We start from the raw sequence: 17,617 nt of genomic DNA on the forward strand, positions 1-17,617 counted from the left end.
CTATGGCATCTTTTCATTCTTTTCCCGACTCAACTGCCTCTTCATAGGTTTCTGGATCTTCAGAATATAAGCAGTATGCAATATGCATTTTGTAATCATTATATTTCTGTGTAATTTTATAGTTCTTTTCCTTATTTCTTTTTCTAGTGTTTCTTGTTCACTTTGATTTATCTTTCCATGATCACTATTAGTTTTGTTGTCCTCTTCTTTGTCCCTTGCACAGAAGTCATCATCACTTTGAGTTTTGTAGTATATTGGCATAGGAGTTTCGTTGAATTTTACATCTCTACCTATTAGGATCTCGTTTTCTTTTGGATCCCTGAGTCTGTATCCTGACCCATTGTATCCTACCACGTGATTCTAACTTTGTAGATTGTGGTAACTTATATAACCAGGCTTGACAATCGAATACTGTTAGTTTTGATAAATCAACCTTTCCATACCATATTCTTGAAGGAATATTTCCATTGAGTGCTGATGTAGGAGATCAATTTATCTGATAGGCTACTGTGCAAATTGCCTCTCCCCACAGATGTTTAGGTAGAACACTCTTCAAACATAGTTCTTGCTTTATCCAAGAGTGTCCTATTCATTTTTTCTGTCAACCCTCCTTGCTGAGGTGTGTAGGCTGTTGTGTATTCCATTCTTATTCCTTTGTTTTTACAGAAGTCTTTCAACATCCTTGAGGACAATTCACCTCCATTGTTCCATCTAATATGACTTATTCTTTTTTTAAAATTGAGCATGTATTTCTCTGATGTAATTCATTATATTGAGTGCTGCTTTAAGAGATATATTACAGTGAAATGTGAGAAATCATCTACTATTGTTTTGAAATATCTTTCACCATTTATAGTTTTTGGATTTATGGATCCACATATGTCTGTGTGCAATAGTTCTCCTATTCTGTGTGATCTGTGTTCAGTCCTTTTGAATGGTAATCTAGTAGCTTTGCCCTTCATGCATGGTCCACAGGGTTGGTTGGGACATGGCAGATTCATTAATTTCATATCACGGTAGTTTAGGTGGCCTAGTCTTCTATGCCATAAGTCATCTGCTTCCATTTTGAGGCATTGTATATTATTTCTTATGGTAAACTCTGCAATAAACAAGCTTCCTGTAAGCGGACAATACATGTGAAAATCTCTGTGCATTATAACAGCTCTTTTTCCTTCAAAAATAACCCTTTTTCCAGTGTCATTGATTTTCCTTACAGATAACAAGTTATGGGAAATCTTTAGTACAATGAGAGCAATCAGAACAATAATTTTATCTTGCCTCTTTTTTGTGCTAGAAGTTTTTCTCAGTTTGCTACATTTATGCTTATTGCTTTGGTTAGACTTTCTACATGGTACGATCCAAAAGTTCGGGGAATGCAGTAATCTATGACAACAAAAGCATGTATTTGAGGTTACAGCATATAAAATGGATTCTACCAAACCTTATCTATGTGTTCAGGATAATTTCGCCCATGTCACGTGATTAAACCGCGAGCGCTGCCGTTTTTTTCCGGGGATAGTTACCTTTGTTCGGCGACGTAATAAAAGTGGAGTTTCAAGAACAACCCCCAACATTAAATTTTGTCAGCGTTTAGGTAAAACACCTATGGAGACTTTAAAATTGCTAAGAAAGGTGTACGGTGATTCTACCATGGCAAAGTCAAAAATGTACGAATGGCATCGGCGTTTTAAAGAGGGCCGAGAATCCATTGCAGACGATCAACGCTCTGGCCGACCTTTGATTTAACAGAACGAGGAAAATGCTGAGTTGTCTCTCAATGCTCAAAGTGTTCGCAGGATAAACAAACCTGTGTACCATTAAATCGAAGGTCGGCCAGAGCGTTGATCGTCTGCAATGGATTCTCGGCCCTCTTTAAAACGCCGATGCCATTCATACATTTTCGACTTCGCCATGGTAGAATCACCGTACACCTTTCTTAGCAATTTTAAAATCTCCGTAGGTGTTTTACCTAAACGCTGACAAAATTTAATGTTGGGGGTTGTTCTTAAAACTCCACTTTTATTACGTTGCCGAACAAAGGTAACTATCCCCGGAAAAAAACGGCAGCGCTCGCGGTTTAATCACATGACATGGGCGAAATTATCCTGAACACGTAGATAAGGTTTGGTAGAATCCATTTTATATGCTGTAACCTCAAATACATGCTTTTGTTGTCATAGATTACTGCATTCCCTGAACTTTTGGATCGTACCACGTATATCCATCATATAAGTAGCAGTATTCTCTTGAGCTAGGTGTTCTGTTGCTCCTGAATCCAATACAAAACATATGATGCTTTCTTGTCCAATATTTGCATCATGTTCTATGTTGTTATATGCCATAAAGGATATTTCCTTTTCATGTGATGTAATATTTGCTTTCACTTCATAATTTTTCTAGTTATTTCCATTATTCTGATAATTGTTTCTGCAGTTCCTTCTACTTTTATTTCCACCACTTTTCCCTTTCTCTGGGACCATAACCTGAGTGAGTATTCTCTCCTCTTTTAGAACAATTATATTTCAAATGTTGACGATCTCCACAAATAAAACAACCTTTATTTCATACTCCTATAAAACAAGGGAGACTTTCAGTCTTCTCTCCATGTTCTGAATTTTTAAATTTAAGCTCGGTGTCTAATAGCCTACTTTTTACGAATTCCAAGGTTACACTAGTCGTCATTGTCTCAAGAGTCATAATTACAGTATCATATTTCTGAGGCATCATTAAAAGAAAATGGCTTACCTTGTCGCTATCTTCAATTATTGTGCTGGTTGACTTCAATTCCCTTATGAGTCCGTCAAATGTTATGAAGTGATTCTGCAAGTCATCATCTCCGCACTTAAGTGACAATAATTTTTCTTCTTACATATAGTTTAGAAAATGTACTTTTTTGTTCAAAGACGTTCATAAGAGATTAAAGATTTGAAAACAGCCCGAGAAATGATAATGTATTCTAACTGTCTGTCTGTTAGACACTATATGATTATGCTTCTGGCCTTGGAGTCTCTTTTGATGAATCTTTTCTTTTCTGCCTCAGTTATTCCATCAGTCTCTATTACTTGTTCACCAACAAGGTCCTTTACTCCTTTTTCTTCTAAAATAGTTTCTACTTGAAATCTCCAGTTAGAAAAGTTTCCATCCCGTAATTGTTGTAAGGTGGTCGCCATATTTTCCATTGTCTTAATGTATATTATTCGTATTTTTTTTTATTTATACTTTTTTCTTTAACTCATTTGATGACTAATTTGAAGCTATTAGTGCTTTTCTGGGCCCATAACCTGATAAAATCCAATTGGGGAGACGACTCATTCTCTAACATTAATGACTATTTTATTCACGAAACACACACATACCGAGTAAAAAGAAAGAAGAAAGAGCTTTGGAAAGCTCACCAATTGTATATATAGAGCTCATGTGCCCTCTGGTGGCTCAAACTTTCCAATCCTTAACATTGCCTCCACTCTTGGATTCAATGGCATCTCTATTTCCAATGAAGTGTAGTCTCCTTTCTTCAAGATTCTTTTTTCTGTATGGAGGTGTTTCATGTTTATTTAGGCCATATGTCATTTGTTTGTCTATGGAGAGAGAGAGTATAATTTTTAATTGTGTAAATGAATAGTTTTATGTCGTCCATATGAATGAGGTGGGATAATATGTATGCAAGGTCCAAAATGTCAAAGAAAATAAACCTTACAAAGTTTGTAAAATATCAAAAAACTTTATTAAACTGTAAATACCAGTATTGGATTTACTTTGACTACAAAACAAAAAAGTAATAATTTCAATAACAAATATTTTGTATAAAACTGAAATATTACAAATTTCAACTTCAATATTTACAACAATAAAATATTTTTTGTACTATTTACAAAATTATAATTATTCAAAATCTCAAACAATTAACCTGATCAGGGAAAAGACTAGCAGAAGAAAAACCTTTAATCAGCATCAAATCAATCAATCACTTGCAATTCCACAGCTACAAAGTGACCAGCAGAAGTGAAATCTAGCTTGCTATATCATTTTGAAAATGGTCTTTTATACAATGTTAATTTGCATATTAAATATGCTTACAGACAAATAAAATGTTTTCTAACTTGTGTTTCTACTACTGTTTAGTTACAAAATATAGTACAATATTATTTAACATTTTAATCATTTTTAAACCTTAAATCCGGAATACAGTTCCATTCATTATGAAAATATTAGTATGTGATTATGCAAATGAATTACTATTTGGGAAGTATTGAGTTAACAGTTGAGGTTTAACATAATAGAGAGGTTGCGGCCAAAGTTTTCAATGTGAAAACGTGTACGTCGGATGTTCAGCGCCGCCTTCCTGTAAGCCTAGAAGTTTGACAGTGGTGTTTGGATTGTCAGTGGAATCATGCTCAATGTTGCAAATGCCATTGTCGAACTTCTAGGCTTACAGGAAGGTGGCACCGAACATCCGATGTACACGTTTTTGCATTGAAAACGGTTGCAACCTCTCTAATGCAACTCCCAAAACAACTGAAACAAAATGGGAAATAAATAATGTAAATAAATGTAACTATAAATAAAAATCTTGCTTGCTACCTCATGTGTATTATGTTATTTTGTTTTGTTTGGTGTATCCATGTTTTGTATTGTTTAATTTATTAGTTAGTGTGTTTAAGACCAGATGGAACTAGAATGGACTTAAGGAACTTTCCTGGAAAATGCTTTAGCTTACGTGTGTTTTGTTTGTTTTAATGCATTATGAAGTCTGAGGTGTAATGCTATTCTCCAGTGTTGTTTTATGTTTTCTAAAATTGCATTAAGTGTTGGATGTATTTTGTATATGTATAGTATTATGTATAGTATGTGTAATAACCAAGAATGCAGGATGCTATTGAATGCTATCATGTAATCTACATATGCCACATATAGGCTTCTGTGTTTTTATGTGTCTATTACAGAAAAACTGAATCTAAAAATAGCTGTTCTTTGCCTATTGCTATTTTTATTTATAATGAAGTATGTACTGTATTTAATATCAGAAGCAGATTGATTTAGAAGTCTAAATAACATGTTTATTCAACTGTCATAACTACATTTTTGAACAGATATTCTTAAAGGTTAATTATTTTCATAATAACAGAATATAAATTAAAATAAGGTTTCCATATCTGGTCTCATCTTTCATCTATCTTACTCCATTCTCAAGATTAAGAAAAGATGGACGGACAACAGTGGAAATTTATAGGTCTACAGTTTTTTCAAGTTGCAGCCCATTATTCAAAAATATTTTAGCCATAAACCCACTGTCTAATAAATTAAACATTACTAAGCATGGATACACCAAACACAACAAAATCAGATTTTTATTTATAGTTATATTTACCTCTTACATTATTTATTTCCCATTTTGTTTCAGTTATTTTGGGAGTTGAGTTATGTTAAAACTCAACTGTCTAATTTATAAGTTTAAACTAAATGGAAATCTAATTTAGACTTATAAATTTATTTTTAACATTGTAATTTATTTAAAACAATGAAAATGACAAAATACAAATAGAAATTCTTTACAGAAGACATTTAATAGTTACAATATAATAAAATAACTTGCAATTGAAATATACTAACCTGTATATGAAATTTTTTTGAATAAAATCCATTTTTTCTTGTGTTGAAACATGAACTTTCACAATATGTTCTCCCAACTGCTTTGATAAATAATCTGGTGTCCATTTATTGATACATGAACCAATAGAAAACTTTCGAAGAATTACAGGAATTCGCTGAAATATACTCTTTCGTGTAAAAAATGTATAGAAATTTTAAAAAATTAATTAATTTTAAGTAAGAAATTTTAAATTTCATTAATTTATTACACACTGATAAATTTTATTGTTTTACTAATAGGTAATTTATTACAAATACTGTATACAGTGCTCCAGCCTTACCAGCACTCTGTATAAGAATTTTTGGTATGCCTTTCAAATTCTAATTTTATATAAATTTTAATAAGTAAAACTTATATGTATATTTGCCTACTTGTTAAAAATTATTGCAGAAAAAAAATTAAAGATTATAATCTAAATATATTTTAATTTGCAGATGATCTTGGGCTTCTTACTTTGGTGCTCTATACAGTCTTATGGCTTGATTGTTCCTAAAGCTCATCCTGCATATACAGTATATTCCAGGGGTGGGCAAGCAAGAGTTCAGTGGGAGCTGAAATGTAGGTTTTGCAAAATGCATGGGAGCCGCAGTTCTGTACTGTCGTGGCGGATAGTATGGTAAGATGCGCGATTTTATTATATAATATAAATATAATAGAAAACAGAAATTAACACTTTCAGCAAGAGCTGCATGTAACTCAAAAAGAGCCGCATTTACCCATGCCCGGTATATACTTTTGGTATTTGCATACACACATTATAATCAATGAAAAAAAATAATTTCAAAAGTACTGGAAAATAATTATTTAATCTTCTTCATTTACTATAAAATAAAAGTTTAATAATATAAAATTTTACACAAAATAAAATATTTTATATATAAAATCAATTTTGGCTGAAATGAAATCTTATGATTTTTTAAAAGTTAATTTAAATGTTGTTTGCTTTCCTAGTTATATACAATGGTTGACGGTTGCAAAAATTTGTCAATAACAGAATTGAAATATGATGATAAATAAAAACTTTCAAATTTATTTGTTTCCTTGATTCTTTGGCTGGATCAAACAGATATTTTTTGTATATTTTTCCAAACAAAAAATAAATTTGGCATTGAAAACTTTACAGTAATCTGTTACCAAATACAATATAAAGAAAGCAAAAACTGTTATAAAAATTAATTCTAAGTGTTTATAATTTTGAATATATATAAGATTATTTTGATTTGCTTTATTCTAATTAATTATTAAATTTGAGTTTGTTAGTCTAACTACAAAATACTGTATGACAATTCATTTATAATTAGCAATTATGGCATTCATTCATGGAAATTGGTCCACTTGCTCTGTTCATGTGCCAAACTTCCATTCATGCCATAGTTGCCTATATTATAAACTAATTGCATGATATACTTTTCAAAGCAGAAATATGTAATAAAGTGACATCAAATTTGATGTTAAAATGATATTAACAGAAAATTATTGACAATCTTATAATTAATATTTTCATATTTACAGAGTTCCTACTCAAATTTTTGTGTTAAATTCCATAACTTCCCCTGACCAACTTTGTACAAATTCCACGACCCTCACGTCCTAACAGTATAGCACATTAACAAAATAAAACATTACTTGACTTACTATGCACATAAGCTATTGCTTCTTCAAGTTTCTAACTGGTTATTTTTTCTAATTAACACTTATATATTTTTTATAATTGTTGAATTAGTAAAATTAAAAATAAAATAAGAAAGACAGAATTATGGCGTGTCTTCTCTACATAAAACTAAAATATTTTATTAAATAATAATTTATCCCGATATTAACTCGCAACTGTAAAACTTCACGGCTTTGAAAAAAAGCCATTAATTATTAAAAAATTAAGTATAATCCACGTACAAAAGTATTAATTTATTAAATTTGTCTTTTAATAAATTTTCCAAACTATAAAATATTAATAAATTGAGAAAAGGTTTCAGAAATCAGAAATTATTTTGTTATGCAATCAAAATTATTAAAATGAAAAATGATAAATAATACCATTTGCTGCTATCTGGAACCTATAACCAGTGCATAACACGTATACACCATATAAATACAGTGCGGTTGACAAACATTTTTGAGCTATCACTTCGCTCTTCCTCAGATCAACTGGAAGAGCTGAGGAAGAGCGAAGTGATAGCTCAAAAACATTTGTTAACCGCACTGTATTTATATGGTGTATATGTGTTACGCACCGGTTATAGGTTCCAGATAGCAGTAATTTCACCCTGGTGCTGCAATCAAAAGAATTTTTTGTTTAATTTTGTAATACCATTTGAATTAATATTAAGATATTTATCATTTTTGGTTCTTTGTTATCATTTTTTTCCATCAGTTCCTTAACATCTCGTAAAGGGTCGCCCGTACAGGCATGGTTCCTTTGACTTTTTTGTTCCTATCAGTAAGCTCTACAGCTCTGTTAAAGTCCCAACCACATCATTCAGTCCTAGAATTGTACCTTTATAATACTGCATAATTAATACAGCAATTTTAAAATTTAAAAATAACAATTGATATTGTTGTATGCTCGTATATTTTGTGTGCTATAATTTTGGGGGAAATTTTGAATCCTGAAAAGATTCTGCACTCCCTTTTCATAAGTTGCATTGTACCACAATACTTCGTGCTGCATGCAGACAGCTACACTTGGTCAGTCATGCTGTCAGCAAACAAAATCAACAAGGCAACCGAGGAAACAAATTCCCTGACTTTTTCAGAACACTAATGTAAATCCCTGACTGTCCAGGTGCGTAGGAACCCTGTATTTATTTATAAGTATGTTACAGATGATGCCATACAGAAACAAAAATAAAAGTTAGGCCTATTTCAAAAACTTTAACATATATAATAATATTTACGCACTCTTGGGTAAATTTCATTCGTAAAGTATTCAAATGCAGAATCTGTCGTTTCATTATTTATTATTAGAATTTCTCTTTTATTATTGTTTTCCATTGCAATATTCAGAATTTGATGAACACTGCATAAACATTACGTTTGACAACAATCACAGTAAACCACGTGTTTCTACATAAGAAATTGGCGCTGCTGTTATTTTTAAAATGTAACAATGTTACCATAATTTATGAAAATTATGATAATTATTAATATTTAATTCTCAAATAAATGAATAAAATTTATTTAAATTGTAAAATTGAAAAAAAATACAGTACTTAATTTTTAATGTCATTTGAACATATGTCGCCATCTGTTATCAATTTTATAAGAAAAGTTTATTTATTATGAAACGTTTCAGTAATAATAATATAATATTAATATCGGTGCGATTAAGATTTATTTTTAAATTATGATTTAAGATTTTTTTTAAAACATTTTAAAACCTTTATAAAAATTCAAATTAAACTTATCGACATTTAACAGGAATTGATAAGATAGAAATTCTGTGGTAAGAAAAATAAATATTTAATACTTTCGTATGTATTAACTAATTTAACATCAATAGTAATAATAACAAATAGTTTTTAATGTAATGTGAATTTAATGAATATCAACTTGGAAGAGTATGGTTATAAATAAGTAGGAGTTACTTTTAAATAAATGATGCGTATAACACGTATGAACAAATTAACTAAAAGTAACTTCTACCGAGAAGGGTAAATTTTTGTTTTAAATTTTGACTGTTTCTAAAGGAAATTGAAATAATAAATAAAATGTAACATTAAAATTGAATCATTATGAATAACAGTCGAAATATATAACATTTATTAGGATATTTTGAAATATTGGATTATAATAATAAAATACAAAGTAATCGATTACAAAATTATGTGAAATTTCATATATATATATATATATATATATTTTTTTTTACTATTATTTTTTGTTCTAAGCCGAAATGTGAGAAAATTATCTGTTTTTAATACTTCTTACTGACAAATTCTTGTGTTGTCATTTCTCGCTTCTCTTTCTTTTGTTATAATTAATTCTCAAGTTAATAAATAATTTATTACGTTGGTCCGAATTTAGTTTTAAATGAAAAGATGTTTTTGAAACAATTTCTTTCAATGTAAGAATTTAGGATTGGATTGATGGTGTAAGGTGGTTCCTAAAGTGGGTGCTACCATTCCAGGGGAGGTAAGTAAATCTAGGGTGGCAAAAAGAAGCAATGGGGAGTAGTGGATGCAGGACCGAATGGTGACCTTAGGCGAGGGTTTGGCTCACTGATAACCTTTCCCTTTTCTCTGTTAAAATGAATAAGAAGAAACGTTGCATTTAATGGTTTTTGGACGTTGATGATGATGTGCAGGAAGGATGCAAAGTGTGAGGTTTGTATAAGAGTTTTGCTAAGAATATTTCCAAGCCTTTCTCACACAAGGAAAATTGGGTCGGAGGTATTGGAGTATGGTCGGGGGTGTTGCGTATTGTCGCGACCTGTTGGTCGGAGTCGATTGTGGGATCGGTACGGCCAGTCCCCCCAGATTGGTTAGCTTTTGTGATGTCGATGTGAGCGACTCTTGAACTCCCTCTTCTCTTTCCTCGCCGTGAGATGAGCAAGGTTTACATGTTTTTACTCCTGTGTAGTTGTTCTCATGTCGAACAATAAAGCTTCATTATTGTTGATATCTTGTGTGATTTCCTTGGATGACATCAGTAGCAGTCTCGGATACGGTGTCGCTACAAGTATAAGTTTATGGAACCGAGGGGGCAGTGGCTCAAAAAAGTTTGGGAATCACAAGCAACACAACACATGAGCAATCTGCTGAGGAGGCATGCCTCCTGGGAGGAATTTTATGGGAAACTGGTCCCTGGAAACTACATCTTATATACATGAAGAAATGTGTATACATGTGACTACATGTGATCAGGCATAAGGCACAAACACACAGTCAACTACTAGTGTTCAGTGGTTATGAAAGTTAAGGTTATATTAATTAATTTTCATCCCTGGTGTCGGAGTGAAGTGTATTTAGTATTTCATCCCTGGTGTCGGAGTGAAGTGTAATTTTACTTAATTAATTTTCATTTGTGATTAAAAAAAAATGAAATAATAAAAAGCAAACTTTAAAAAAATATGAGACAAAGCTATATTACAGTCATATATTTGTGGTGGCTTTATATCTGCATCTCATTAGTTTTACCTTCTTCCTTGTCAAACTCAGAATGTTTCATGCACTCAGAAGAGAAATGCTTCTAACTCCTTATTTCAGATCTAAAACTTGGAATAATTGGTTAGATACTGTCTCAGCTGCTTTGCAAAATGCACAAGCTCACTGCTAATAAAATTAATGATTGCTTCTTGTGGCTACAAAGACCTTTGCATGCCCAACAAATCCTCCCTGTCAACACTGAAGGACTTTCTAACTTGGTCACTGTGGCAGACAAAAATCTGCAAGATAACAGATCTCTCAACATGTCCATCTGTACCATACAAGCCATTCCTGCAGATCACTTCTCAAACAAACTGTCACAGCTATCAACAGTCCTATGGCATCTCCAAGATCAGATTGCAGAGCTTTAATTGATGCTTAATGGGCACTCTTTCCCTGTGATCAGCCTGACCCAGAAACTGTCAACAGTTTGCCGCTTGCCTCTGCTCTTCACTGTTGTCAAGCTCTATACAGGGGTTTTGTTGGTATCATTGAGATGACTACAACATATTTTATTCTTTTAGATTTACTACTTTTGAGATATTGGGTTCTCAAGCATGGTCTCTAGAGATTTTTGACTTATCCTCTTCAGATAATTTTAAGCTTTTACAAAAGCATTCTTCAAACTATCATTTAATATTTGGTTGAGAGGACTCATCTTTATTATTTCAAAGGATCTCCCCACATATGAAGCAGATCCTATGGAAATAATGATGAGTCATCTCAACTAGAAATTGAATGATAGTTTAAAGAATGTTTTTGTAAAGACTCAGAATTATGAAGAGGATGAGCCAAAAATATTTTGTTCTTATTTCAGATAATTTAAATATTTTTAAAACAGTAACAGCAAAGAAAAGCAATATAAGAAAAATAGTTATTTGACCTTTAAATATTTGCATAGTGTTTTCTGAGGTGTCATCTATTATACTGCATAGGTAATATTAAAAGACAATAAATATTTATTTATTTTCAATGTATATATACATACTGTAAATAAATATGAAGTTAATGTAAAAAATATTTGTACAAGCATGTTTTTGAAAAAAATCAAGTATACATGTTAAATAAAGAAATGTGAATAAGAAAGTTAGTAATATACTATTCTCTCAAGCTCTTATGAAAACATTTTATTGGATATGACAAAAATAATGAGAATACTACAAGAATGACAGAAAATCCTAGAACAAATGAACATTTTATCTCACAAAAAGTACTGTGGCTACACGCCATATTTCCAATGTATATTTTGTATAAATTTATATTACTTTAAAATTGTATATTCCCTGTTTCCCTTCTTTCCTTCCTATTTGTCTATTCTTCCTGGAATATTCTTGTTTAACCCTCTTTCTTTGGTATGTGGACAACCACAATCCTTAGAACAAAAGAGTGGAATGCAACCCTGAGGGCGAGAAGGCGAACACATGGCTCATTCTGGAAGGGGAGGGAACCCGAGGAGGTTAGACAATGAAATTTGGTCTCTCCAGTGCGTTTTAGCCTCACTTGGTAGAGATGAGAACTTTGAAAAGAGAGAAAAGAATTGATTGTGAGGAATAGAAAATGTTATCAGCCTTTTGAACTGATTTTAAGAGAGTGATAGAAGTGAAAGCATTTGTCAGCCCAGTAAGAAATCTCATTCTGCGAGTGTATCATTGCAACTAGAATGTTGCACCAGGTTGTGGGTACCCTTTTTTCTGTCCCCTGTTCTTATTCTTCAATTTTTCTAATTAATCATCTTAGTTTACTAGTTATAATTAGTTGTAAGCACCTAGCTGTAAGTTATGTATAATTTTAGACGATTAGACGATTGATTCGGGTAGAGGTTGCCACACAGAATTTTTGTCGGGAATTGATCTTGTACCATTTTTCGTGTGATTACTTGTGCGTATTATTTGGTGGGAGAGGTGTTAGTTGGCATCCTCAAAGAATCTTATATTGCATTGAGTGAAATAATAAATTTCATTTTATTTTTATTCCTTTGTCTACATATCTCGCACATTCACTTCACATACTTGTACACATAATTGTAAGAGAAAACAGCAATTGAGTTCACAGCAAATTTGGTCAATTCCATGCAATGACATTTGAGTGCAATTATAGACTCAAATGTCATTGCATGGAATTGACCAAATTTGATGTGAACTCAATGGGGATATTATTCCATTCCACTTTTAAAGTGCTGATTTTGAATCATCTCTGCTTGAAATCTAGTGACTTCATATTTCCTTCTTAAGATAATTTCATGCATGCTTAATGAGGTTGATGTCAGGATTTTGCAGCGGTATTTTGAAATAATGGTGGGTGTTGTACAATAACTATGTTTGCATGTTTCAAGCCATATGCTTTGGATTATTGTCCTGCATGAAGACGTCCCATGTTCTGAATACTAATGGGCAAATTTTCTTTCAACACATTGATGTAAGTGTACTGAACCATTGTGCCATAGATGAAATGTAGAAAAATCACTCCTGCACTCATACACCTCCAAACATACACTGCTTCTCCATTATGTTTCACTTTGGAAAAAATGCTTTCTTTGTTCACTTCTGAATTTGATTTATGCCACACCAGACACCTTCCATCTGACTAAAACATGTTGAACTTACTTTCATTCATGAATGTCTTTATTCCAGACAATACAATAATTATATATATAGTTATTGACAATGCATGGAAGCTTCCACCCTCGGAGTGATATGTGTAGCATTTGCACCTGCAACTCCCCAGATCACCACACCCAGTTACTTACCAGTCCGGGAACAATGGTCAATATGAAGAAAAGACCACATGACGTGAGTGTCAATGTATGTTGAGGAGAAGAAAGGATATTTGTTATCAGCTCATGAAGAGTCTTGTACATACGGTCCTAGCAGTATACAACATTCTTTGTTAAATAAAACTTTCATTCAGTTACCTCTGCGTTGTTTGTCTTATCTGTGCCAACGGACACAAAATTCCAAGACAACCACAACATGTGGTTAAGCTATACCTCTCCAGGAGGATTGATGGAAAGTGTTTGCTACAATAAAACAAACTGTTGAGAAAGAAGAATGTAGTTTGTACGATTACATCAGCAGAAGCAAAGAAAAATTGCTGCAAGAATTAAAAAAAGAGAAACTACTCACAATATTATGTAGCAAGCAAGAGTACAAAAAACAAGTCATACAAGATAGAATTGAAAATTGGAGAAAGAAACCCTTCCATAGGCAGGGGAAGATCTACATAGGGACTAATAGGGCTTAAGCCCTGGGCCCCCAAGTGTCAAGGGCCCACAAAAATTGAATTATTATCATAAATTTTTAATACTCTTTTATTAACAATGAGCACTTATCATATAGTAAAAAGTAGTTAATATTAATAATATAATAATAATGATAATTTATAGTATTATTTGTATTAACAAAAAATGGGGCCCCATTGGACTTCAATAAGCCCTAGGCTTCGAAAAACGTACATCTGCCCCTGTCTATGGGTAACCCTTTTATCAAAGAAACTGAAGAAAAAGTTGGCAAAGTAAAAAACTGGCAATGGGTACAAATAGGAAGTGTGAAAAAAGAGCTAGAGGCAAAAATTTTTGCAGCTCAAGATCAGGCTGTAACAAAATATGTCATTAAAACAAAAAATACAGAAAGTAACAGATAATGCAAGATGCAGACTTTGTAAAGACAAGGATGAAACAATTGATCATCTGATCAGTGTATTTAGCAAAAATCACACAAACTGAATACAAAAAAAGAGGCACAATAAGATTTTCCAAATGATACATGATCACTGTGCAAAAAAGTACATTAAAATAGCGAGTTACTGGTAAGAACACAATGTAGAGAAAGTGATTGAAAATGAATAAGTCAAGATACTTTGGGATTTTAGACTACAAACTGACAAACATGGATCATACATCTGATCTCACAGTATCTGAAAAAGAAAAGGTTTATTTAATTGATATTGCAATCCCAAGAGATCCAAGGATTGTTGAAAAACCAAGAAAAACTGAACACATACTGAGATTTAATAATTGAGATAACACAACTGGAACAAAAGCACCAAAATTGTACCAATTGTGATAGGGGCCTTGGGCTGACAAAATATCTAGAGCAGCGGTTCCCAACCAGTGGTCCGCAAGAGCTAAAATAGGGTCCTCGAAAGATTTAAGACTTTTATTCATTTTAAATTACTATTCCCACATTGATACAAACTGAATTTAATTTTTACTAAAAATGTTATGTTTTCTATTATAATAGTACTGTTAAAGCATGTTACTCTTGAGTTTAATGATTACTTATGTTAAAAGTTTTGATTAAAGTTTATTTTTAGATTGACAGTTTATTTTTCTTAAACCTTGTAGTCCCCGGTCAAAAAAAGGTTGGGAACTGCTGATCTAGAGGAACTTCATATAATGGACTTTTTGATGTTTGATTTACAAAAACTGATATTTTTGGAACTTCTACATACTACTAAAATATCTGAGAGATGACTAGGGACTAATAGGGGACTAATTAGGCCCTGACATGGGATTCAGGTTACTTCAGTCAGTACGTCTATGGCAGGTGATAACCCTACCAGTCACACTATAGACTGAGGCTTACAGCTTAGAATTTATTGTTATAATTATTGTATTATAGGCCTATATACATTTAGTTTTAAATTAACTGTTAATGATTTTTAATTTAATTTTTATCAGGTAAATTAAAAATTTTAATTTATTAATAACAAATACTGTAGTTTCATAAAATAATGTAAAAACATGGTATGGAAGTCATACCAACAGACTTGCTTGAGAGAAAAAAGAGTGAATCAACAGAAAATGGCATTAAGTTGCCTGATGATGATATTTATATGAATATCGAAAGCACTAGCAAAGGAATTAAAAAACCCCTTTAATGCCGTTTTCTGTTGATTTACTCTTTTTCTCTCAAACAAATAGTTTATAGTGATTCATAAAATATTTATAACAAATGTTTTATGAATCATTTTTACTGGAATATTTATTCCAGTAAGAATGAATAAAAATTGAGTTATGCTTATAATATGTTAAGGCTTAATATTAATAATAATGTTACAATAAAGTTTTGTTTCTCATTTAGGAATATACATCATTAGTATTTATGGAAATTCATTTTCATTTATCACTATTTAAAAAATGTCTGAACTCACTGCATTAGAAGAATCTGTTGAGAAAGAGTCATCTTCAAATAAAGATTCTGGTAAAGAATGTATGTTAGATAATAATTCAGCAAAGTCATTCCACAATATGGAATTAAATCTTAAAGAATATTCATCTATGAACTATTTGCTAAAACTTATTCCACAGAAAGGACAAAAAGGATTAAACATTTTTGATATAGAACTAACATGTGTTACATCTTGCTTGGAGTTTATTGTTTTAGGATCAAATGTTGGAATTGTATATCTTTTTACCAGAAAAAATCATAACTTAATTCGTTTAAGATGTGAGGTATGTATTTAATTTAATTTTATGAAATCTAAAGTATTTGTAAAATAAAATTCAGAAATAATTATTCTTTTCAAAACTTCTTGCAGTTAACAGAAAAATCTGAAAATCTTAAATATGTATACTATAAAATGGATGTTCACTATAAAATTTATCCAGGTGCAAAAGTGATCTTTCTATCATTGCATGAGTTAGGCATAAGGTGCATTAGTATCACTCAGGAATCTACTGATCTATCAGGAATTCAGGAATATTTTGAGAGGCCTCCTTCTATTGACCTTTGTCTATTACAGTGATATATCCCTTCTAAGTTCCAGCACTTTTAAGCAACAATGATAAAACTTTAAAAAACCATTTGAAGTTTTAATTTATAATTACCACTAGTGACCAAGCTGTTGATGCAGAAGGACTCAGAATGGCAGCACATTATCTGTCAAAAACCAGAACAATTGCTGCAATAACATGGAAGTTTTACATGCAGCAAACTTAACATCTCCAAGTCATCAACAGTAATGTAAACCATATTTTTTAAGAGTTAAACAAAACTTTTATGTGATATTTATAGCTTGATTGTTTTACAAATCCTTTCTGTTTGATATTTAAATTTATTCTAAGTAAAATTTTGTTTTGATGTAACAAAACCAATCAGTACACGATAAATGAAAGGCAAGTTTAATTACTTCAGTGAGCAAGAGGAGATATGGTGTATCTGCAGTCTGGACATACAGTACCTTTAAATGCAGATAATGTGGGATGGGGAGGGGGTTAAAATATAGAAGTTATGGACATCCTTGTTCTTAAGAATATCAAAACTACTAATTTTGAAAATACATAACCTACAAGGCTACATCCCTCCTAGGGGTTTCATCATGATTGCAAGAGGGCCATGGCATTAAGATGTCAATCAATAGGGGACCCAGGATCAAATCTGGGCAAGCAACCTCAGGAATTTTTCATGGGCAATCTGTCAAGTCTCATCTCTCACCACTTAGTCACCCTATTGAGGCCATGGCTGAATCCATGATGAATACTGGAAAAACCCTCTTAGTTCCCACAGAGTGAAAAAAAAACATACAGACACTTTTACATGCTACTTTCAACACCAATGTTTAATAAACATTAGATAAATGGAAGAAAACAGATGTTTCTGGCTCCTCTTGGATTACAAGAACTTTTTTATACTCTTTAAAATGAGCTTGTACATATGTTTTGTATAGATCTACATTATAACGATGGTTGGACTTCACGCTGATCATTGGATAAGCAAGAAACAAGAAAATTATCATACAGGCATTAAACAATGTACAAATATTGCTATAATTACTAGCGCTTTCAACGAAACTATTTCTGTCTTTGTCAGGCAGATAAAAACGG

The 17,617-nt window shown here is 31.9% G+C and overlaps 2 protein-coding genes across 2 annotated transcripts in view; one reads left to right on the forward strand and one right to left on the reverse strand.

The window, feature by feature from the left end:
• LOC136983567 (tRNA wybutosine-synthesizing protein 5-like) overlaps positions 1-8,682 on the reverse strand; it is a 33,070-nt gene extending 24,388 nt beyond the window's left edge. The window contains exons 1-2 of the mRNA XM_067280361.1: positions 8,549-8,682; positions 5,611-5,765 (exon numbers count right to left, since the gene is read on the reverse strand). Of these exons, the coding sequence (XP_067136462.1) occupies positions 5,611-5,765; positions 8,549-8,641 (248 nt within the window). The 5' untranslated portion in view covers positions 8,642-8,682. The remainder of the gene's footprint in view (positions 1-5,610; positions 5,766-8,548) is intronic.
• Positions 8,683-8,955: 273 nt separating this feature from the next.
• LOC136983558 (tectonin beta-propeller repeat-containing protein 2) overlaps positions 8,956-17,617 on the forward strand; it is a 78,936-nt gene continuing 70,274 nt past the window's right edge. The window contains exons 1-2 of the mRNA XM_067280336.1: positions 8,956-9,092; positions 15,876-16,246. Coding sequence (XP_067136437.1) covers positions 15,932-16,246 — 315 coding nt within the window. The 5' untranslated portion in view covers positions 8,956-9,092; positions 15,876-15,931. The remainder of the gene's footprint in view (positions 9,093-15,875; positions 16,247-17,617) is intronic.

This window comes from Centruroides vittatus, unplaced genomic scaffold, assembly GCF_030686945.1.
Source record: "Centruroides vittatus isolate TY-2023 unplaced genomic scaffold, ASM3068694v2 contig_883, whole genome shotgun sequence".
Classification (NCBI taxonomy): domain Eukaryota; kingdom Metazoa; phylum Arthropoda; class Arachnida; order Scorpiones; family Buthidae; genus Centruroides; species Centruroides vittatus.